The following is a 24,106-nucleotide window of genomic DNA, read 5'->3' as shown; positions in this document are numbered from 1 at the left end:
GGCTGCACTCTCTTCGGAGTCACCCCCTTTTTTGTTTTTTTTCATCAAGACAAGGTGGTCTCCGTCCGACTCCGGACTTTCTCCCTAAGGTGGTTGCTGCTTCCACCTTATCCGGGGCATTTTTCCTGCCTTCCTTTTGTCCGGCTCCTGTTCATCGCTTTGAAAAAGCGTTGCATATCCTGGATCTGGTGCGGGCGCTCCGGATCTATGTGTCTCGCACCGACGTTATTAGGCGGTGCACCTCTCTCTGGTGCTGACCACTAGTCAGCGTAGCGGTCTCTCGGTATCTAAGCTGACCCTGGTTCGTTGGCTTAGGTCGGCCATTTCCGATGCCTACAAGTGTACTCAAGTGCCTTCCCCGCCGGGGATCAGGGCACACTTGATCAGAGCTGTCGGTGCCTTTTGGGCTTTCAGGCACCAGGCTACGGCTCAGCAGGTCTGTCAGACTGCCACTCGGATTAGTCTGCATACTTTTTCGAAGCACTACCCAAGGCATGCTCATGCTTTGGCAGACGCGGGCTTGGGCAGACGCATCTTTCAGGCGTCTGTCGCCCATTTGTGAAGTTAGGTTTCGCCTGCTTCTCAGTTTGTCTGTTTATTCCCACCCATGGACTGCTTTAGAACGTCCCATGGTCTGGGTCTCCCATAAGAACGATAAAGAAAAAGAGAATTTTGTTACTTACCGTAAATTCTTTTTCTTATAGTTCCGTCATGGGAGACCCAGCACCCTCCCTATTGCCTGTTGGCAGGTTTCTTGTTCCGTGTGTCTTCACCGGCTGTTGTTGTTGTAGACAGAGGTTCCGGTTCTTCCGGGTTTTACTCTGTCTCTACTTGTGGGTGGATGTCCTCCTTCAGCTTTTGCACTAAACTGGCTAGGACTGGCTAGCAGGGGGTGTATATGCTAGGAGGGAGGAGCTACACGTTTTGAGTGTAGTACTTTGTGTGTCCTCCGTAGGCAGAAGCTATACACCCATGGTCTGGGTCTCCCATGACGGAACTATAAGAAAAAGAATTTACGGTAAGTAACAAAATTCTCTTTTTTTCTTAGATTATAGGGTCATGCCTTCTGATTAAGCACTCCTGCTCCTCAGCGTTAGGCGATTTTAATTCTTTATTAGCAGATTCCTATCTGCCCATAAATGGGAGGTTTTTCAACCCATAGAGAGGCATTATAGTCAGATAGGGACCCAACATGAAGAGGTCACCTTGGTGTTGGCTGTTGGGTTCACATAAAACTGTCCATTTTTGTGTGCTTAATATCTTAATTTTTACATGGTTTTTCATAGCAGTATTGCATGTTTATTCATTGTTCAACATATCTTAGCACTACAGAGGGCAACTGTCTTTTTTGTTAATATATTTCATGCTCAGTATGCACCTGTTCACACTTGAATGTTAGGAAGTGCCATCAGTATTTTGCTTTAAAAAAAAAAAAACAAACAACTATATTAGGGCTTGTAGCTGTAGTAAGTGAGGGTGTTTTGTAGTAAATGAGCCTTTGTTTTTAGTGTGTAGGGTACTTGCAGTTTTGTCCTAAAGTAGTAACTGTTCTTTTCACAGGGTTACAACAAGAGTATTTCAAAAGGAGAAGTAATTGTCCGCTTTGCTTTTCAAGCTGCTATCACAGTGTTGTGCATTGCTTGCCCTTGTTCACTTGGTTTGGCAACACCAACTGCAGTAATGGTTGGTACTGGAGTTGGCGCTCAGAATGGCATACTGATTAAAGGAGGAGAACCCCTGGAAATGGCTCACAAGGTAATAATCTGTTTGACTTCACCATTTCAATTGAAGTTTGGACACACTTCTTCATGCAGTGGATTTCCTTGTTGTCAATGAAATGTGCACCTTTATAGATTCAGACTCAAGGCAGCAATGAGCGAATACCAGGAGGTTGTAAAGTGTCCATCTTTGTAAATGGAGGAATGTAAGGTTTAGCACACATTCTGATGCATTTCACATTTCTTTACTCCTTGATTCCATGTATTCTTTTGTGGTTTTGCTGCCATCAATCTGAATCTACTCAGTGCACATTCCAATAAGAACAAGAAAAAAACATTTCATAAACGGGTGTATCAAAACTATTATCTAGTACTGTGTGATTCCCCTGCTTGTGTTTCTGAAAAGCATTTCACCATGTCCAGTGGAGCTGGATATGGAAATACATTATTTATGACATGTAGTTTTTGAATATTGTTATTTTAATGGAATTGCTTAAAAAGTTAAAAGTTTTTCCTTCTTTTCAGATACGAACTGTTGTGTTTGATAAGACGGGGACCATCACACATGGCTCTCCTATTGTTATGCAAGTGAAGATTTTGGTTGAAAGTAACCGGATGCCATTAAACAAGCTGCTGGCCGTTGTGGGCACTGCAGAAAGCAACAGTGAACATCCCCTTGGAGCAGCAGTCACCAAGCATTGTAAAGGGGTAAGAATGTGTTCACATAAATGTACTGTCTCTGGCTGCATTTTTATTTAATAAAACGGTGGGCAACCACAGGCAAACGACTTGACTAAATATCATTACCCTCCATGGCCACCTTCACCCTCACCGGAAAAGTGGGCGACCTTGCACATTGAAGTAAACCAGCTCCGCATCATTAACTGAGCGGCTTCCATCTACTAAGCAGGAGACCTCGCAATATTGCCCGAGGTCTCACACTGACAGTGAGGGGGCCTTGGTGGGTGGTGGGATCTTACTCTGAATGCCAGGATACAATAACCTGGAACTTTTAGACCTATGTTTTGCTAGAAAGGCCAGTCCTTTAGTCTGGCATTAGGGAGTGTTCTAGGCCTTTTTTTGAGAATCATCTGTTTTGCTTGCTTCTTGTGTTTTCTTTAAAAAAAAAAAAAAAAAAAATCAGCCACAGTTGGGTGATCTGATGAGTACTCTTTTAAGGAAACCATTCTACAATTTTGCATCAGCAGACCATTATGTTTTGTACAAAATGCGTAAAAACATCATATTTGGGGCCAAAAAGTCTGAATTCAGCAGAGTCTTTGATCCCCTCCCCAGATTTCCTAGACAAGGATCGTGTCTGTCTTACAATTCTATGTACTAGAGATGGCAAGCAATGCTATGAAGGAGGCCAGATCAGTGATGAAAGAAAACCTGCCAGCAGAATTTAGCAATATAGAGGAAATGCATGGCTATAATGGCTCTGGTATACTGACTAAGCTGATCCCTTAGGTGAAGGACTCCGATCTCTGGTTATTGTTTAATAAGCCTCTGAAGTTTTCTTCTAATAACCAGTCTGTGTATCAGGGCTGGACTGAGGATTGGGTCTTCTGCTTATCTACCACTCCACTTGCCTCCTATGTGTCCTTAACAGGTCACTGATTACACAATGAACTGCATTCTTTTGAAATTTTGTGCCACCCCTGTCATTGGGGTGGACAGAGCGTATTCAGAGTGGTTTCACGGCCTTTCTTCAGATCTGCCATAAAATGGTGCCGGAGGTTGTGCATGCACAGATTGAGATCTTGGCTCAGTAACATGTTCATTAAGCTGAATTCTCGATCTGCGCATCCACTGCTTGAGGCGCCATTTTATTGAAGACCTAATACTAATATTTCTGGCACGCATAGAAAAAAATTTCAATATGATATTGAAGAATATTTTATTATCATATTCTGCAAAAGGAGTCAACCAAAATGCCAATGTTTCGGCTCACATTAGAGCCTTTTTCAAGGCATATATATCAAGAGGTAGATAAGCACAAAAATAGATGCTTGGCAGAATATGAGCTTAGGATAGCAAATACCAGAGGATGGGATGAGGCAGGGGTAAGTCATAAGAGACCAGGGTGAATAGGTAATGCTGCCTGGCTACCAGACAGCCAGCACACCGGACACAGTTCCATTTGCACCCAGCCTGCTGTCGTTCCAGGCACCATTATCTAATGTGAGCCGAAACATTGGCATTTTGGTTGACTCCTTTTGCAGAATGTGATAATAAAATATTCTTCAATATCATATTGAAATTTTTTCCTATGCGTGCCAGAAATATTAGTATTATGTTATACATTTTTTTTCTGAGCACCAACGTATTACATGGTTGTAGCAGAGCTTCCCCCTTCTTATTTTATTGAAGACAGACTGTGGAATCCCCCTGCGCAGGCTTCACCCACCCTAATGACAGGGGTCGCGCACAATTTCAAAAAAGGATGCAGGTCACTGAATAATCAGTCAGTGTGAACAAGTGCTAGCTGAAAACACAGTATAACTACAAAAATACATACAGCTGCACTCTAGAATGCTAACAATGAATAAGGGAACTCTGGTATTGCATTACTGCTATAGGAATATTTGAAAAAAAGAGATGTTTAGCTTATTTATTGGCCAATGTATGTGAGCCCGGTAACCGGTTACCAATCTCACATGCATTGGCCAATACATAAGCTAAGTATCTTTTTTTTTTTTCTTTCAAATATTCCTATAGCAGTAATGCAATATCAGAGTTACTTTATTCATTGTTAGCATTTTAGAGTGCAGCTGTATGTTTTTTATACTGAATAATCAGTGACCTGTCATGGACACATAGGAAAAAAGTGGAGGGGTAAAGGAGCAGAAGCCCTGATCCTCAGTCCCACCCTGATAGACAAAGCTGTCATTAGAAGAAAACTTCAGAGGCTGATTAAATAAGAACCAGAGATCGGAGTCCTTCAAAAGAGGTATCGGTTTAGTCAGTATAACAGCGCTACTATGGTCATGCATTTCCTTTGTAGTGTAAATCCTGCTGCTAACTTTAGTTTCCATGCTGCAGAGGCAATGCAATCTCTGTTATCAGCATGGGAGAGCGCTCATATCGGACCAGCGGTGCAGCCGTGCCGCTTATCTGAACTGTCACTTTTCAAAAAGGAAAGAGCAGAGGAGTGGTGCGCTCCTTGAGAAGCTGAGACAAACACTTGAAAACCCGAGGTTTGGTCCTTCAGCTAGTGTAATGGGTCTACAAGCCCACATGTAAAATACAGTGTGTCCACCCATATCCTGTCCACCGCCATTAACTTGAGAACAGCGACAGCTATAGGCATAGAGGTGGTGTCTAGGTATAGTAAAGTATCCGTGCGCTACGCAATGAAACCACCTGTAGCGCCACCTCGTGGAAAACAACGGAGTTAGCATTTTTATTTCGAAAACGGAACGAGATAGAGAAAAAAAGTGAATTAATAAATTGTAGGGCATCATCAATTCAATACGAATCAACACCTTGCATACAGAAATGCTATGATATGATACCCGTGACCCCCCAAAACATTGAATGCTGGTCACGCATATGGTGCTCATTTAACTTTGATGCTCAGAGTGGCCACCGTCAGCTGCAATGCACACCTGGACTCTGGACAGCATACTGTATCTTGCTGCACGTTGTGCAATATGGTAGGTGACACGTTTGCTCAAGCATCTGTGATACGTCGTCGTAGGTCCTGCAATGTTGGTGGAGGGGTCGCATACACCTGCTGTTTGATGTGACCTCACAGAAAGAAGTCCAATGGGCTCAGGTCAGGTGGAGGCCACTCCACACAGCCACCATACCCAATGACTTGTAGGAAGGTCTCCATGAGGTATCGCTTCACGTCCGCAGCCTTTTTCACAGATGGTGAAGGGGTGAAATGGAAAAAACAAGCAAAAATACCAGCGTAGAGCTTTAAGATAGAGATTTGCAGCAGTTTTGGGTCTTGCTCTCACTTATTTCTAGTATGACCATGACCTGCTATAATTTCACATAAGCACAAAGAGATTATTTGTTTTCTTTCTTTTTTTTAATAGGTACTAAATAAAGAGGTTCTGGGCACTTGCTCTGATTTTCAAGCCGTGCCTGGATGTGGGATCAGCTGCAAAGTCAGTAACATCGAACACCTTTTAAGCAGCAACAACCAAACAACAAGCATTAACAACAGCAAAAACTCCCTGCTTGTACACATTGACGGAGGACACAGGGACTCCGAGATTCATTTTCTGGCTGATTCCCAGAAAGCAGGTAAGTGTGAATTGTATGCCTGTCAGCAGTTAACTATTTAACCTCTTCACGACACATGACGTACTGGGTACATCATGGATCGTGTCAGGTTAATCCCTGCCTGCTGCCGCTAGCAGCCGCCAGCGATCGCTGCACATGTCAGGTACGAGTGGATTCGCTACCCACTGATGCCTGTTAACCCCTTGCAGCGCGCAGTGAAAATGTCACAGCGTGATGTAACAGCGGACTGCAGTAAGCATTTGTGGAGACACGGGGCTCAGTGGGTGCTCTCGTCCGCTGGCCCGGCCGACCTTTAGAAAGACAGCGTGGCCCAGGGCTCATCCCAACTGAACGCCCAACCTCCTTAACCGTGGGCAGAACACTACTCAGACAACACAGGGTGAGGGAATCACAATAGTAAGACTTTATTGGATCCCCAAACAATTAACGGCACATAACACTTAACCAGCAAAACAAACAAATGTAACAGGCAATAGAGTCTCACCCTTCCGCTGGCTCACCAGGGATTAGAAGGTCCGTGCCTCAGAGCTTCCAGGGCTACTTACTCCAATCCAGCAGCACCCCGCTTTTGGCGGGCACCCACCGAGACTGGAATAACGCCAGATTTAGGAAGCTGGCTGAGGTCCGCAAAGTCTCTAGTCAGATGACTGGGTTGTCCCAAGCTGGATTCCTTCCTTATGTAGTCCTTGATATCAAAGCCGAATCCTTGCATTCGATGCTGAAGTCCATATAGTATTATAATCCAGGTTTGGTTATGGCTTGCCAATCGGATCCGCAGGTCCTAGATTGGTTGCATGTAGCAAGAGTCTACCCGGGCAATGGACAGTCCTCCTTGTTAAACCCCTAAGCTCTCCATTCAGACCATTGGGGTCTTCAAGATTGGTGGAAAAGACTGGACTCTTATTGGCTAGATTTCAAGCTATATTCAAATATCCAGAGACAAGGGTGAGACAGGAACGTTACATCACATCTAGCAATTCACTTAGTAATACAATGGGAAGTTCGCTTAATTGAGTTATTTAGGTGTCTGGCCTTCAGTGGCCAAAACAATTGAGTCAACAAGAGTCTTGTAAAAACAATGAGTGATTATCCCCCAGCTATAAACAAACTAGCTTCATGTCTGGCTGAATTTTAAGAAATTTAACCCTTGCTAAGCATTGACAGAGTCCAGGTCGTCACAGCATTCACTTACCAACTCCATCGGATGTCACGTGATGTGATCACGTGGATCCAATGGTTGCCATGGTAGCACAGGGTCATGTGATAACTCCTGTAGCTATCATGAGTCAGTTCCTCTTACAACCAGCAGAGGGCCGTGTGTGAGGGGAGATCTGCTTTTGTTCAAGTCAGAACAATGTTGCTCTGATCTACCAGAAAGAATGAGCGATCAGACTGGTGATCAATATAGCCCCCTAGGGGGACTAGTAAAGTTAAAAAAAAGTTTTAAAAAATAAAAAAATTAAAAAAAAAAAACCTTAAAGTTCAAATCACCCCCCATTCACCTCATTGAAAATTAAAGGGTGAAAAAATATACACATTTTTGGTATCGACGCGTTCAGAAATGCCCGATCTATCAAAATATAAAATCAATTAATCTGATTTGAATTTTTTTGCTTCTATGCCGTTTACCAAACGCCAAAATTACGTTTTTTGGTTGTCGCAAATTGTGCCCAAAATGAAACAACAGGCGATCAAAACAGCACTTCTGCGCACTTATAGTACCGTTTTTAAAAAGGTCAGCTCAAGATGCAAAAATATAAGCCATCACTGAGCCATAGATCCTGAAAAATGACAACGCTGCGGATCAAGGAAAATGGCGCAAAAAGTGCACCATTTGTTTTGGACAAACTTCTGAATTTTTTTTAACCCTTAAGATAACAGTAAACCTATACATGTTTGGTATCAACGAACTCGTACCGACCTGAGGCATCACACCTACACATCAGTTTTTCCATATAATAAACACTGTGTATAAACATCATGCAATCGCACTTTTTTTGCAATTTTTTTTGCCCTTGGAATTTGTTCGCTATTTTCCAGTACACTATATGGTAAAATTTATGATTTTAGGTAAACTCAGAACTCTTCCCGCAAAGAACAATGGCAAGATTGAGAGAAAAATAAAAAAGTTACAGCTCTTGGAGGAAGGGGAGCGACCCAACCCCCCCCCCCGGAAAATCGTCCGGGTGTGAAGGGGTTAAAAGGGCTATTGGACCAGACCATGTAAAAATGTGACATCGGTACTGAGAGCAACTTTGTGAGCACCGGATTGTAGTATAAAGCAGAGAGTTCACACGTTAGCATCATATGTCATGATTTTTATATTATCGGTGTATGTGACCCTGGATATGGCTTCTGTACCGCTGCAGTGACCTTTTCTTGCCTCTTTTTTATGTTTTCATATAATTAGCAAAGTCTATTGATTTCTGATTTACAGTTAAGAAAAGAACGTCTTTGATGAAGATAGTTTTTCCAGAACCCATGACAGGACCCATATAATCACGTGGTGCTGTCATGGGTTCTGGAAAAACCGGCTACTGGTAAGTAACCTAGGTGTTTTCCCCTCACCCATGACAGCACCACGTGATTATATGGGTGCTGTCTTGGGTTCTGGAAAAACCGGCTACCGGTAAGTAACCTAGGTGTTTTCCCCCCACCCATGACAGCACCACGTGATTATATGGATGCTGTCATGGGTTCTGGAAAAACCGGCTACCGGTAAGTAACCTAGGTGTTTTCCCCTCACCCATGACAGCACCACGTGATTATATGGGTGCTATCATGGGTTCTGGAAAAACCGGCTACCGGTAAGTAACCTAGGTGTTTTCCCCTCACCCATGACAGCACCACGTGATTATATGGGTGCTGTCATGGGTTCTGGAATAACAGGCTACCGGTAAGTAACCTAGGTGTTTTCCCCTCACCCATGACAGCACCACGTGATTATATGGGTGCTGTCATGGGTTCTGGAAAAACCGGCTACCGGTAAGTAACCTAGGTGTTTCCATTTCGGGACATAATGTAATATAACATTTGGTCATTAGAAGGTCTGAAAATTAGAAAAGTACAACCTCAAGTGAACATCATACAACAAATAACATCATGCCATTATTTATTGGACAAAATATAAGCCAAAATGCAGAAGGAGAGTGTGAGAAATGAAGTACACCCTTACTGCTTACATGGGTATTCAGTGGGAATTGCCCTTTGTTTATTAGTAAGTGTGACCACCACTATAAAAGCAGAAGTGTGGGCAGTTTGCTGGTCTGCACTATTCAGACACAAGTGTAGCATTTCCAAAATTGCAGTGAAACCATAAGGCTTGTGGAATAATCTCCTTTTGACAGAAAAGACTGAAGCGGAGATGTTTGGCCTTAATGCTCTGCAACAGGTTTGTGCTTTGTTTTGCATTATCACCAAACACCTCACACCAACTGTCAAGCATGAAGATGGAGGGTGATGGTTTCGGCTTGTTTTGCAGCTTCAGGACCATACACTCCTCTTTTGACCAAAGTGTTCTAGAGTCAAATGTGGGGTTATCTATCCCAAAATTAAAGCTTTCCCGACACTGGGTCATACACCACAACCATGATCCAATCACACCAACAAATCTATATCAGAGAGGCTGAAAAGAATAAATATAAATTCACTGTGTTGCACATGTCCATTCAAAGTCCAGACCTCAACACAATAGAAATGCTGTAGCGGCAGCTGAAAGGGAAAAGGTCGCCAGGTTTATCCACCTAATCTGAGAGCAGCATAAAGCTATGTGCGCACACAGCGTTTTTTTGACGCTGCGTGTTTGGCCGCTGAAAACGCACAAAAAACACATGCGTTTTTACCGCGTTTTGGTGCATTTTTGGCTGCATTTTTGATCACTGTGTTTTCCTGCGTTTTTCCAATGCATTGCATGGGGGGAAACGCAAAAAAACACAGGAAAGAATTGACATGTCCATTTTTTTTTTTTTTTAAGCTCAAAAACGCAGCTTAAAAAAATGTTGTGTGCGGACAGCAAAAATGAAAACTCATAGACTTTCCTGGGGAAGCAAAGTCATGCAGTTTTGAGCCCAAAAACGCACCCGAAAAATGCACAAAAAACGCACTGTGCGCACATATGTTTATGTAGAGACAAAGACCTTCATTCAAGCAATGTCACTTACTGAGCTGCTTTTTTGAAGTTTTGTTAATCTCCTGCTCATAAAACTGTGATTTTTATCACTAGAATACTTTGTAAACCTATTGCCATACAGTCCTCCATATTTATGAGTATAACCCCGCCCCCACCACTGATTGGCAGCTTTGTCTATGCACTGTGTACTCAGAAAGCTACTAATCTCTGGGTGGGTTATACACAGCTCAGTGTTCAGAGAACTGCTAAATCTGCAGCAGATAAAACAGTGATTTTATCAAAATGACCACATGCATCCCAGTAAGTGACACATCGCTGAAATCGGGGTCTCTGCTGCTACGTTATGCTGCTCTCAGATGTGGCAGGAAAAAAACGGACGGCAGATTCCCTTCTAACCCCTTAACGACCACCAATACGCCTAAAAACTGTAGTTAAGAGGCTTTATTCCCACCGATTTTAAAACTGTGATCGGGAATATGTCTATAGCGCTCCCCGTAATGTCATACATGACAGCTAACGCGCACTGGCATCGGCCCGACTGGTTTTGGAACCGATCATGGCCGATTAACTTAAATACCGCTGTCAATTGCAAAACCAGTATCTTAAGTGGTTAAAAAGGTGTTGAAAGACCCCCTTTGACAGGATCGGCCCCCACGAATGTACTCACTGGTACTGATCATTACTATGGTACCATGAGGTCATCTGATGACCCCAGGGTATAGTGGCCTCATAGATGCTATAAGTACACACGGATCGTACATGGATGGCACACACATTTTTACGTATGAACAAAACTGGACGTGACACACATGCGTTTTTTGTGCTCACGTGTGAAGGAGGATGTCGTATGCTTTGGATCATAAGCCGTTCCAAGCCTTTTCCATACTTTCTACTTCCCATCATTCTGTTACAGGTTGATTTTAGTCTCATCTAAAAAGCTAGCAGGGTTCTGGAAAAACATTGTTTGGACAGATGTTTTTTGGTCTGTTTTTGTAACCAAAGGAAGGATTACCCCGGCACACTACCACTCCCATAGAAAACAATAGTCCAGTAGTTGGAATGCAAATATCTTTTTATTGATCAGGTTTCTTCAGTATTTATCACGTGCATGTGCTTGGTCCAAAAACAATTGACGTTTCGGCCAAGGGCCTTCGTCAGCATGGACTTTTATCTAATGATAGTACAAATAACATAAATCAATATCATGTATACATTGAATGAAAATGTACAATAATATCCAACACCACTATTATCAATTGACGAGGATATTTACCGAGATCTTTAGATAAAAGTCCATGCTGACGAAGGCCCTTGGCCGAAACGTCAATTGTTTTTGGACCAAGCACATGCACATGATAAATACTGAACAAACCTGATCAATAAAAAGATATTTGCATTCCAACTACTGGACTATTGTTTTCTATGGGAGTGGTAGTGTGCCGGGGTTATCCTTCCTTTGTATGTTTTTTTACCTCAGAGCACCTATCTATTCAGTGACGCAGAGCTTCTCCTTTGTTGTTGCTAATTTTTTGGCTCTAGCTCCTGATCTCCCAATCCAACATCCATATTGACAAATGTCACAGCCAAATTTTTCTAATTTTTCCTATAATGATGAGGAAACCTCTACTATAGTCTCCAAGGTGACTACATCTAACCGATTCCTTGTGATACCTCCGGCAGAACTACGAGGTAGAGATTATGAGAAGGAATTACAAAGACAAGCAGCACTCGATCTCCATTTGGTGACTTTAGCTGAATACCACCGTACAAAGAGGATACCCAGGGGTCTAAGAGTATCCCTCAGACCTACTCTCTTTTCTAACAATCCACTATTTTGTGACAAATTTGAAGCAATTCTGAATAAATGCTCAATGGACGTTATTACACTGACGATCGAGTATTTACAGAAGGAAATTCAACAGGTCTCTGAGAATATCGCATCTACCGAGGTACAATTGAAGCAATCTCTATCGGCCTCAGATCTAGACCAACTGAAGACTAAAACTAACGACCTCATCACAAATTTCCGCACTAACCTGGAAACCAAAAAACGACATAAATTTCTTCGAGACCAAGAAGATTACGCTAAAGGCACAGTGTATAGATGGCGATGTGGGGAAAATTTCAGATTCCAGCGCCCTTACAGATTTGGAGGTTATACGTCCACAAGCGACTCGGATGGAGAATATGGAGCTCCCCGTCAGCAAGCTGGTTTTTTAGAACGCAGACCACCCACAAGAAGACCAGGCGGGGGCAGAGACCGACAACCCAACAATCAGGACGGTCGGATATGGACTCGATCACAGGTAACACCAACCTCGTTTTCAACATCTCGTCCTATAACCTATCACCTGCGGAACACTTAGTGTTACAGAAAGGGTTATCATTCAGTCCCACCTCGAGATATGACACCTTTCAGGTTGAACAAGAATTAAATCATTTCTTCAGAACGTTGAGATTGAAGGTACATTTTAATGCTGGGATCCGGGCCTTCGATGGAGGGGTAATGTCTGTTTTAACCCTAAAGATCTTGGTTTGACTATCACCAGTACGTATATGCCGCCTAGACATTACCATCCTGTCGAGACCTTCATCTCATTGGTTTCTAAGGACATTGATGAGTTGAATGCCAGGATACACAGAGGTGACTTTCACTTGAATCATAACTTAAGTCTTGAAGAATCCAGGGCTATTAAGAGTCTGAAGGATAACACCAATATTATAATTAAGCCGGCGGATAAGGGTGGGGCTACAGTCATTCTAGATCGTGACTATTATGTTAATGAAATTTTAGGCCAACTATCCGACACAAGCACATATGAGCCTATATCTAGGGATCCTACAACTCAGATTTCTTCTCTGATTCAGGAGATCTCTGCACATTACCTACGATTAGGTACCATTGACTCTAAGTTGGCGAGCTTTCTACTGAACCCTCACCCAACTATACCTGTGTTCTACACGTTGCCGAAAGTCCATAAAAATCGAACCCATCCACCCGGCAGACCCATTGTGGCATCTACTGACTTCATACTCTCCCCTCTAGCTAAGACCATAGAGAAAATATTAGAGATATGGAGATGACAAGGAAAACTACTGGACTATTGTTTTCTATGGGAGTGGTAGTGTGCCGGGGTTATCCTTCCTTTGTATGTTTTTTTACCTCAGAGCACCTATCTATTCAGTGACGCAGAGCTTCTCCTTTGTTGTTTTTGTAACCAGACCATTCTATTTCTAAGGCTGATTAATGGTTTCCCCTTTGTGGTGAACCCTTTGCATTTTCTCTCCTGAAGTCTTCTCTTTATGGAAGACTTAGGGCCACTTTACATACTGCGATATAGTTACCGATATCGCTAGCGTGCGTACCCGCCCCCATCGTTTGTGCGGCACGGGCAAATCGTTGCCCGTGGCGCACAACATCGCTTACACCTGTCACACTACTTACCTGCCTAGCGACGTCGCTGTGACCGGCGAACCGCCTCCTTTCTAAGGGGGCGGTTCGTTCGGCGTCACAGCGACATCACTAAGCGGCTGTCCAATCAAAGTGGAGGGGCGGATATGAGTGGGACGTAACATCCCGCCCACCTCCTTCCTTCCTTCATTGCCAGCGGCCGCAGGTAAGGTGAGGTTCCTCGTTCCTGCGGTGTCACACGGAGCGATGTGTGCTGCCACAAGAACGACGAACTATATCGTCCAAGCAGCAGCAACGATAATTGGGAATAGGGGGCATGTCACCGATAAGCGATTTTGAACGTTTTTGCGATGATTCAAAATCGCTCATAGGTGTCACACACAACGACAACGCTAACGCGGCTGGATGTGCGTCACAAATTCCGTGACCCCAACGAGATCACTTTAGTGATATCGTAGCATGTAAAGCCATCTTTAGATACCGAAACACCACCTTCTTGGAGAGGTTTCTCCATTTGGGTGGATGTTGTGAAGGGGTTTTTCTTCAACATGGAAAGGATTCTGGGGTCATCATACCCTCAAAGCCAAGAGTCTGCACTTTAAGCCCATATTGATGCTATAACTGTAGCTTGAATATATTTAGGGAAACCTATAATATGAATATCACACATCACTTGGCACTAACATTATGGTAGACTTTAGGACCAGTATACCCCACTGTGCACACACGATGCCAAAGACTCAGGATCAAACACCCCGTGAGTCCCGCTGCTGGAAGGTTTGTTGATATTGAACAAATAATGAAGAAATGCATTTTTTGTGCTTTGTATCTTACAGCTTCACATCAGACATATTCTGTTCTTATTGGGAACCGGGAGTGGATGAATCGAAATTTCCTTAGTATGCAAAGCAATACGGATGATCTTATGACTGAACATGAGAATAAAGGGCACACGGCCGTCCTGGTTGCAGTGGATGGTAAGCAACGTGAGCTGAAGTCATTGAGCGTGTTCACACTGACAAATGTGTGTACGGCGTGGTGTCAATCATTCAGGCACTTGTTGCTTTCTTTCAGGTGTACTTTGTGGATTAATAGCTATAGCTGACACCGTGAAGCCGGAAGCTGCATTAGCAGTTAATACATTGCGTTCAATGGGGCTAGATGTGGTACTAATGACTGGAGACAACAGCAAAACTGCAAGGACCATTGCCTCCCAGGTAACTAAAATAATTCTGGGAACTATTATTATTGGGGAAATTGCCTACACCTTTATAATTGGGAGTAATGTGAGGTAGGGAGTAAAGTAAGTGCAGAGCCCGTTCTCGCAATCAATGGGGTCCCAGCAATCAGTAGGTTGTCCCCTACCCTATGAATTGGGCATGAATTGAAAACATGGTAAACCTCTTTAATGTTCCCTTATTTATGAAAAGTAAAAATTTGCTGTTTGTTTTGCACCATTGATGTGTTTTGTGATTTTTATTAAAATTCATATTATTTATAAAGTGTGACCTAATTTTTCCTCCAAGGTTGGTATAACCAAAGTATTCGCTGAGGTTCTCCCATCTCATAAAGTAGCCAAGGTAAAGCAGCTGCAGGACCAAGGTGTGCGAGTGGCAATGGTGGGAGATGGAATAAATGACTCCCCTGCTCTGGCAATGGCCAATGTGGGAATTGCCATAGGAACTGGCACAGATGTTGCCATTGAAGCTGCTGATGTGGTGCTGATACGGGTAAGTCTTAACTATTCACTCTATGTATAACTACTCCTACGTTCCTAGGAAATGTTATCCCAATGCAGTAGGAGTAGCTGACTTGTTGACAGTTTCCATTGCTTTTCTTGATTTTAATTTTTTTCAACCTAAATATATACCGGATTTTCCGGTGGATAAGACGACTGGGCGTATAAGACGACCCCCCAACTTTTCGGTTAAAATATAGAGTTTGGGATATATCATTTATTCTCGAGTATAAGCCGACCCGAGTAATGTGCCCATTGTTTAGTGATATTGTACTGCTGTATTTATAATATTATATCTTTAGCGTTTACATTTATGCACTGAGTCTATGGGACAGATGTCCTTGTTTTTAATTGGTTTTATGGTGTTTTGCACTCATATGTTTATAAATTAAAATTTTTTTGAATTAAAAATCCTTGTTATTATTGTTCTTATATGGTGAGTTGAGTGCTCCTTGCCTACTTCTTGTTTCTCTATACATGTTTGGCTTTGGTAGGCTTGCACCCTCACCTTTTGATTTTGCTTGATTCTAGCTGTGCAGCCCTACTCCTTCTTGCTTCATTGTTTAGTGATGTCCCCTGCAGTAATGTCCCCATTGTTTAGTGATGTCCCCATTGTATAGTAATGTCCCCATTTTTTAGTAATGTTCCCTGAAGTAATGAGCCCATTGTTTAGTAATGTCCCCCTACTGGTCACCTTCTTGTCCCCTATTATGCCGTTGTTTACACATAATAAAAGATATTCACACCTCTCTTCTGTGCCCGCAGTGCCTCCAGCTGCTTCTTGCAGTCCACAGGAACACAGACCCCTTTGTGATGGCGTCCGGTGCACGGAGTGTCCGCTGCAGGATGTCGTCATGGTTTTACTGCAGTGGAATGCTTTACGACGCCACAAAGCATTCAACTTCTGTAAATTGCCGACAGTAGTGACAGCCCTGTGTATTGGACGCGATCATAGAGGAGTGCTTCTTGTGGACCGCAAGCACATAGACCCCTCCATGATCCCATTCAATACACAGGGCTGCCGCTGCTGTCAGCGCTTTACAGTAGTTGAATGCTTTGTGACACCGTAAAGCATTCAATTGCAGTAAAGCCTTGACGACATCCTGCAGCGGCCGCTCCGTGCACTGGACGCTATCACGGAGGGGTCTGTGTGCCTGTGGACTACAAGAAGCAGCTGGAGGCACCGCGGGCACAGAGGAGAGGTGAGAATATCTTTTATTGTGTGTAAACAACTGCAGTAAAGCCATAACTGCACCGTGCACCGCCGTATATGACGACTCCCGACGTATAAGACGACCTTCGACTTTTGAGAAGATTTTCAGGGGTTAAAGAGTCATCTTAGACGCCGGAAAATACGATACACATACATATATGGCACTTAGAGATAAAGAGGGCTTGTCCTCGTCCTGGTCACTATTGCTCTCATATATTGTGTACTGGTGTACTGTAAGGGTATGTCCGCACGCTGCAGTTTTGTGTTCTAGCTTAAAAGCGCACCTTGTGCCAGAAAGTGCATAAGAAAAGCATGCAGTTTTTTTTTTTTTTTTGCACGTTTTTCTCCCATGCATACTTTAAATAAAATAGTGATAGGCAGACTCACTGATACCTGGGGTCGGCAGGTCTAACCGGATTTAAAGCAAAAAAAACCCAAAGCCCAGAATAGATCCCTAGTATCTGGCCGGATTCCGGTCCCCATATAAGTGTATGGGGACCAGAATCTGGTGCTTAAAAATGGTGGTAGAAGGCACAGGGGGATAGGAACAAGCCCAGTATACTTAACGAGTCTCCGGCGCGGCTGTACACTGCTTCCGCGGCAGCTCACTCTACTTCCATGGCCACTCATTAGGCTGATACGTATTCACTGCTTCACGCTTTTTTATTTATTTAGGGTATGTGCGCACTAGGCGGTTTTTTTTGTGGCATCAAAAACACTGCGTTTCTGGCTGCTAAAAAAACCGCACCAACGCAAAACGCATAAAGCGTTTTTACTGCGATTTGGTGCGTTTTTGTTCACTGCGTTTTTATGCGTTGTTTCAGTGAACAATGCCATTAAAGATTGGTGAAGAAAAAAAAATGTGATGTCATTTCCTGCTTTAATCTGTTCTCCTGCATACACTAGTGGAGAATGAAGAACAGACAGCAGCTGCAGAACTACACGGCTCAGCATCCTCCATCCAGGACTGTATGCAGGAGTTTTTTGCCCAAAAACGTAAAAAAAAAAAAAAAAAAAACTACTTGGGCTTCGCCATATTTTTGTATGCTAGCCAGGTACAGCAGGCAGGTACGGCTGCCCCCAGCTGCCTATTTGTACTTGGCTGGGAACCAAAAATATAGGGAAGTACTTTTTTTTTTTATTATTATTTCATGAATTTCATGAAATAATTAAAAAAAAAATAAAAAAAAAAATGACATGGGCTTTGCCCAATTTTTGTGTCCAGCCAGCTACAACTAGGAATCCGCAGTGCAGGGTGCCTATGCTTTCTGGGCACCCCCACTGTGAATTGCAGTCCACAGCGACCCCAGAAAATGGTGCTTTCATAGAAGCGCCGTCTTCTGGTGCTGTATCCAACTCTTCCAGTGGCCCTGATGCCGGGTGGCTCGCTGGGTAGTAATGGGGTTAGGATAAGCTGTGTATTATCAACTGGCCCTCAGCCCGAAATTCATGGTGTCACGCCAATATTAGACATGGCCACCATGAATTTCTAGTAAAAAAAAAAAAAATACACAGAGAAAAATATTTTCATTATAAATAAAACACAACACAATTAGTGACTCCATCTTTATTGAAATAAAGAAACACCCCCCCCCCCCCCCCCGCAGTAATCCTGGGTCAAGGGTCCAGCGATGTCCAATCCGGATCCAATATCATCTGATCGGTTTGCCAGCCAGAAAAAATGCAAAGCGATCAGATGTGTCAGGTTCAATCAGCTGATTGTTTGTTTTTTTTTTTTTCTACTGATGCATCAGCTGATTGTGTAAACTGTTTTTATACAAACTACACACCTCTGTGCAGACTCCAGTCTGATCGCTGCAGGAGCTGCCGGTAGTCAGTGATGCGGTCACCTGACAGCATCCGCTGATAGTTTAAGGCGGCCGGGTGGTAAAAAGCCGACCTCACCGCAAGACTTATACGATCAGCTGATGCGGTCAGGTGATCGCATCAGCTGATCACCGGCAGGTCCTGCATCGATCGCACGTGTCCCGGGAGTCTACACACAGCCGGAGTAGGGGTGGCGGTACCGGGAAGAGGAGCTGGGAGCTGACATGTACCGGGAGTCTGCAGGTAGGTGAATATGAGATATATATATATATATATTTTTTTTTTTTTACTGTTCACTTTTGATTTCTCAGCCGCTTCTACCTCCCGTCCGGACATGGCGCCGGGCGGGAGGTGGAAGCAGCGGTGGCGGTACCGGGAGGTTTCACGCTTCTGTGTTTACCAACAGAAGGAATCCTCTTCCTGTACACGTCACTGTAATACCCACGCCTTATGTTTATAGCTGCGTTTTTAGTCATAGAAACACAGCTATATTTGCAATTTGCGGTTTTCATTGCGTTTTTGAACATCTCATTGAACTCAATGGGTGAAAAACGCAGTGAAAATGCAGGAATAATTGACATGCTGCGTTTTTGTGGGCACCACAAAAACGCAGCTAAAAAAATCCACTTTGTGCAGACAGCAAAAATGAAAACTCATAGACTTTGCTGGTGAAGCAAAGTCATGCAGTTTTCTGAACAAAAACGCACTCGAAAAATGCCTAGTGCGCACATAGCCTTAGTTTTACTTCTTGATTATAGACCCGCAGTCAGGCACTGTCACACAGGCTGGGACCACATCTGACTGCAACCAATCACAGACGTCGGTGGGCGGGGAAGGTAGTGCATATGCATGCAGCTAATGAGTGGCCCCGGAAGTAGAATGAGAGTCCATGGGAGCAGTGTCACAGCCACGCTGGAAACTCTGTAAGTATAGCATGCTTGCTGTTTTGGTTTTTTTTTTCTTTGTTTTTCCAGGTACGTTTGAATCCGCGCGAGTCTGGGTTCACTCATCACTATTAGTAAATTCAGTACGGAAGGGCTAAAAACACGGACAAAACAACACAAAGAACTGACATGCTGCTTTTTTTTTTTTTTTGCACCCAAAACTGCAAGGAAAAAAGAAGCAATGAATTTCTAAATTCTTATAGACTTTGCCGGGAGAAGGAAAGACCCTGCAGTTTTGGGCAACAAACAGCACAAAAAAATGTAGCAAAAACGCAGCGTGCGTACAGGGCCAAAGTCTGCTGGACATGCGCTGCTAACAGATGTGAGCATGCTTGACATGGAGAGGCACTAAGTATGTTTTTTTTTTTTTTTTGTTTTTTTTTTTTTCTTCATACAGAATGATCTCCTTGATGTAGTCGCCAGCATTGACTTATCGCGCAAGACGGTGAAAAAAATAAAAATAAATTTTGTCTTTGCCTTGATTTACAATCTTATTGGTATCCCCATAGCTGCAGGTATGTAAAGCTGACTGAGGGGTACCCCAGAGATTTTATTATTTAAAAACAGATGTAGTAGAAATGCCATCATATCATACCAGCCAAGCATTTTAGTGCTGATAAACCTAACTTTACGTGATTTTCACAAAACTTTGTACAGACCATAAATTGTTCCTTAGGACATTAACATTGAAGATCTTTTTCTTGTGATGGGCTCTTAAAGGGAACCTGTCAGCAGAAATTTTGCAATAAAACTAAGTTTCCCCTTCTGCAGCTCCTGGGCTGCATTCTAGAAAGGTTCCTCTTGCTATTGTGCCCCCTTTGAAACCTAAATAAATACTTTAAATTCTTATCTTTTTTTGTATACAAATGTCTTTTTTATGGTCACGGGGGGCGGGCTGTCTTGCGTCCGTTATTCGCCCTCCTGCCGCTGTACGCCGTCCCCCATTGCTCATTTACATACATGAGGACGCCCTCCTCATGTAACTGTCCTCCTGAGGTCTCGCGCATGCCCAGTGCCACTATTGCAGGACTGAGCACTGTGCAAAGTGTGAACGCTGATGAGGTGATTGCGCTGGTGCAAGATTATGGGTGGTGCTGCACTGTTATGCGCAAGCGCTGGCCATTTGAACCACGTTACCTATTACTGCGGGCACGAGATTATGGGCGGGCACGAGATTATGACGTTGCTGATGACAATCACAGCGCCGCCCATAATCTCGCGCCTGCGCAATCACCTCACTAGCGGTCACGCTTTACACAGTGCTCAGTCCCGCGATAGTGCCACTGGGCATGTGCGAGACCTCGGGAGCACTGGGCGGCGTCCTCAGTTATGGAAATGAGCAATGGGGGACGGCGTAAAGCGACAGGAGGGCGAATAACGGATGCAAGACAGCCTGCCCCCATGAAGGGGAATCTTTTGGTTTTATTGCGAAATTTCTGCTGACACGTTCCCTTTAATCTTTGCTCCCTCTTCATTCTGCACAACTACTCCATTTGTTGTCTTACATACACAGTGGCTCTTCTGTTTAATGATTGTTTGGTTCTGAATTGTGTCCCTAGCTTGGATAGTACGTGCTGGAGTATCAGGAGTAGACACTTGTTGGACCCACTAACCAAATTTGGAGGCTTATTTTAAAACTAAATAGGTGCTATAAGCAGATGACGGCACTTGTATACAGCACAGTTGGGGTTAGGAATAATTGTAGGTGTTTTCGTATTAGGGAATAGGCATATCTATATATATAATTGCCTTATTCTGTCTGTCTGTCTGTCTGTCTGTCATGCTTCAAAATTGTGTCCTTCCGGTGACATTGTGTCCTTACGGTGACAGAAAGCTGATTGGCCGCTGGGCTCGCCATGGCCCCGCCCCCCCACACCGATTGGCCGCTCGCCCAGGCTGCGCCCCCACACGGATTGGCCAGCCGCTCGCCCAGGCTCCGCCCCCCCCACAGATTTGCCTCTCGCCGCGGCACCCTGCAGGCATTGGCAACTCGGCCACGCCCCGCCCCCCTCACGCAATGGACGTTGGCTCTGCCCCCCCCCGCGCATTCCCCGAACTGACACGGTCACGGCTCCCAGGTGAGTACTGTACAACCCCCCCCCCCCAACGGGAGCCCACATCAGCGTACGCCGCCAATCCAGCCGACACTTACCCTCGCATTGCTGGCCTTGACGCCGTATGCTGGTGTGGGCTCCCGTGCGAGTGGGGGACGTGATGCGCTGGTAACCATCCTAGCATAGTTACCAGCACATCAAGGTCCTGCAGCGGCGGAAGATCCACACGCACACACATAACAGCACACACACACACACACACATCAGATCACACTCACTCTCACAAACACCTCACACACACATCGCATCCACACACTCACAGCATCCGGCGATATCGCTTGCTTCTCGGCCTCGATACTGTGCTGTTGTGACCTTCCAGGACCTGCCGGAGGATCACATGGCCAGAAGCATGTGGTATCTCCGGATGTTGTGAGTATGAGCGCGTATGTGCAATATAGTCAATGTGTGTGTGTGTGAGTGTATGCGATCGGGTGTGTGTCGGTGTGTGTGAGTGTATGCGATCGGGTATGTGTCGGTGTGTGTGAGTGTATGCGGTCGGTGTGTGTGAGTGTATGCGGTCGGTGTGTGTGAGTGTATGCGGTCGGTGTGTGTGTGAGTTTATGCGATCGGGTGTGTGTGAGTGTATGCGATCGGGTGTGTGTGAGTGTATGCGATCGGGTGTGTGTGGGTGTGTGTGAGTGTATGCGATCGGATCTGTGAGTGTCGGCAGAGGAGCATGGCGTGCTGGAGGAGGCTGGGAGGAGAGAGGCTGATCCTGGGGAAGGCTGGGATGGGGAGGCTGATGCTGGGGACAGAGAGGCTGATGCTGGGATGAGAGAGGCTGATGCTGGGATGAGAGAGGCTGATGCTGGGATGAGAGAGGCTGATGCTGGGATGAGAGAGGCTGATGCTGGGATGAGAGAGGCTGATGCTGGGATGAGAGAGGCTGATGCTGGGATGAGAGAGGCTGATGCTGGGATGAGAGAGGCTGATGCTGGGATGAGAGAGGCTGATGCTGGGATGAGAGAGGCTGATGCTGGGATGAGAGAGGCTGATGCTGGGGACAGAGAGGCTGATGCTGGGGACAGAGAGGCTGATGCTGGGGACAGAGAGGCTGATGCTGGGGACAGAGAGGCTGATGCTGGGGACAGAGAGGCTGATGCTGGGGACAGAGAGGCTGATGCTGGGGACAGAGAGGCTGATGCTGGGGACAGAGAGGCTGATGCTGGGGACAGAGAGGCTGATGCTGGGGACAGAGGCTGATGCTGGGGACAGAGGCTGATGCTGGGGACAGAGAGGCTGATGCTGGGGACAGAGGCTGATGCTGGGAGGAGAGAGGCTGATGCTGCGGGTAGAGAGGCTGATGCTGGCTCAGCATGGCGGATGGAGCACGTTTGGGAGTGCGCAGCATGGCGGATGGAGCACGTTTGGGAGTGCGGAGCATGGCGGATGGAGCACGTTTGAGAGTGCGCAGCATGGCGGATGGAGCACGTTTGGGAGTGCGCAGCATGGGAGATGGAGCACGATGGGGAGTGCGCAGCATGGCTGATGGATCACGTTTGGGAGTGCGCAGCATGGGGGATGGAGCACGATGGGGAGTGCGCTGCATGGCGGATGGAGCACGATGGGGAGTGCGGAGTATGGCGGATGGAGCACGTTTGGGAGTGCGCAGCATGGCGGATGGAGCACGTTTGGAAATGCGCAGCATGGCGGATGGAGCACGTTTGGGAGTGCGCAGCATGGGGGATGGAGCACGATGGGGAGTGCGCAGCATGGCGGATGGAGCACGTTTACGAGTGCGCAGGATGGGAGATGGAGCACGATGGGGGGTGCGCAGCATAGGGGATGGAGCACGATGGTGAGTGCGTTGCATGGGGGATGGAGCACGATGGGAAGTGCACACCTCCCCCCAACACACACGCGCGCGCACTGCACAACACACCACACACACACACTGGGAACCACAAACAACTGCCCTACATAGACACCCACACACAGACAACGCTGCACACACAAATATACGCACATACCGCACAACACACACATTGCACAAAACATACCTCCCCCCAAAACACACCACACACACACAAACCGCGCAACACACACACAACGCTACAGCCACACAGCGCTCCACAAACAACGCAACACACAAACAACACCGCTCTCACCCCCCGCCACACCCAGACAACACCCAGAACACGTACAGCGCCCTACACAAACACTTTGTATATACATATATATATACAAAAATCATACATGAACTACACAATACGTAAATTTTAGAATACCCGATGCGTAGAATCGGGCCACCTTCTAGTATCAAATAAGTGACTAAATATGTCCACTGTTCTTTCAGGTGTGTTCATGCCGGTTGGTTTGATTTTGCAGCCCTGGATGGGATCTGCCGCTATGGCCGCCTCCTCAGTCTCTGTTGTTTTCTCCTCTTTGATGCTCAAACTGTAAGTGGTTCTTCATTTCCCTATTGCTGCCAGGGATTTTTTTTGTAGCAAAACATTTTGATGTTGGCATAGTTTCATCTCCAGAAGAAAGAAAACATTTCGTCTATTGCCACCTTTTAGGTAGCTCCCCTGTAAGCCAATGTATTGCTCATTATTAGAGTTTCTGCAAATAGTTTCTCAAGAACTGGTCCATCTGTCTGAGGCCTAATCACTGGCCTGGAGCCCTGAGAATCGCCTCTTACCTGTCGGCATCAGCTGTTGTCTTGATTAGCCAGCTTCATGCATCGTCGTTGTGGTGTGATGGACATTTAACGTCACGCCAGGCCAGCTAACGAAAAGTAGAGCCAACGTA

General features: G+C 45.2%; 1 protein-coding gene across 2 annotated transcripts in view; it reads left to right on the top strand.

Annotated features, from left to right (window-relative positions):
- ATP7A (ATPase copper transporting alpha) overlaps positions 1 to 24,106 on the top strand; it is a 132,440-nt gene that overhangs the window by 101,311 nt on the left and 7,023 nt on the right. Inside the window, exons 15-22 of one of the 2 annotated variants that reach the window (XM_075323854.1) lie at positions 1,561 to 1,755; positions 2,244 to 2,426; positions 5,768 to 5,978; positions 14,356 to 14,496; positions 14,594 to 14,736; positions 15,046 to 15,249; positions 19,639 to 19,756; positions 23,652 to 23,754. In XM_075323854.1, coding sequence (XP_075179969.1) covers positions 1,561 to 1,755; positions 2,244 to 2,426; positions 5,768 to 5,978; positions 14,356 to 14,496; positions 14,594 to 14,736; positions 15,046 to 15,249; positions 19,639 to 19,756; positions 23,652 to 23,754 — 1,298 coding nt within the window. The remainder of the gene's footprint in view (positions 1 to 1,560; positions 1,756 to 2,243; positions 2,427 to 5,767; positions 5,979 to 14,355; positions 14,497 to 14,593; positions 14,737 to 15,045; positions 15,250 to 19,638; positions 19,757 to 23,651; positions 23,755 to 24,106) is intronic. The other variant, XM_075323856.1, reaches the window with a different exon arrangement.

Source organism: Anomaloglossus baeobatrachus, chromosome 9 (genome assembly GCF_048569485.1).
Source record: "Anomaloglossus baeobatrachus isolate aAnoBae1 chromosome 9, aAnoBae1.hap1, whole genome shotgun sequence".
NCBI lineage: Eukaryota > Metazoa > Chordata > Amphibia > Anura > Aromobatidae > Anomaloglossus > Anomaloglossus baeobatrachus.
The sequence above is the reverse complement of the archived record's forward strand: the minus strand, read 5'-3'. Positions and strand labels throughout refer to the sequence as shown.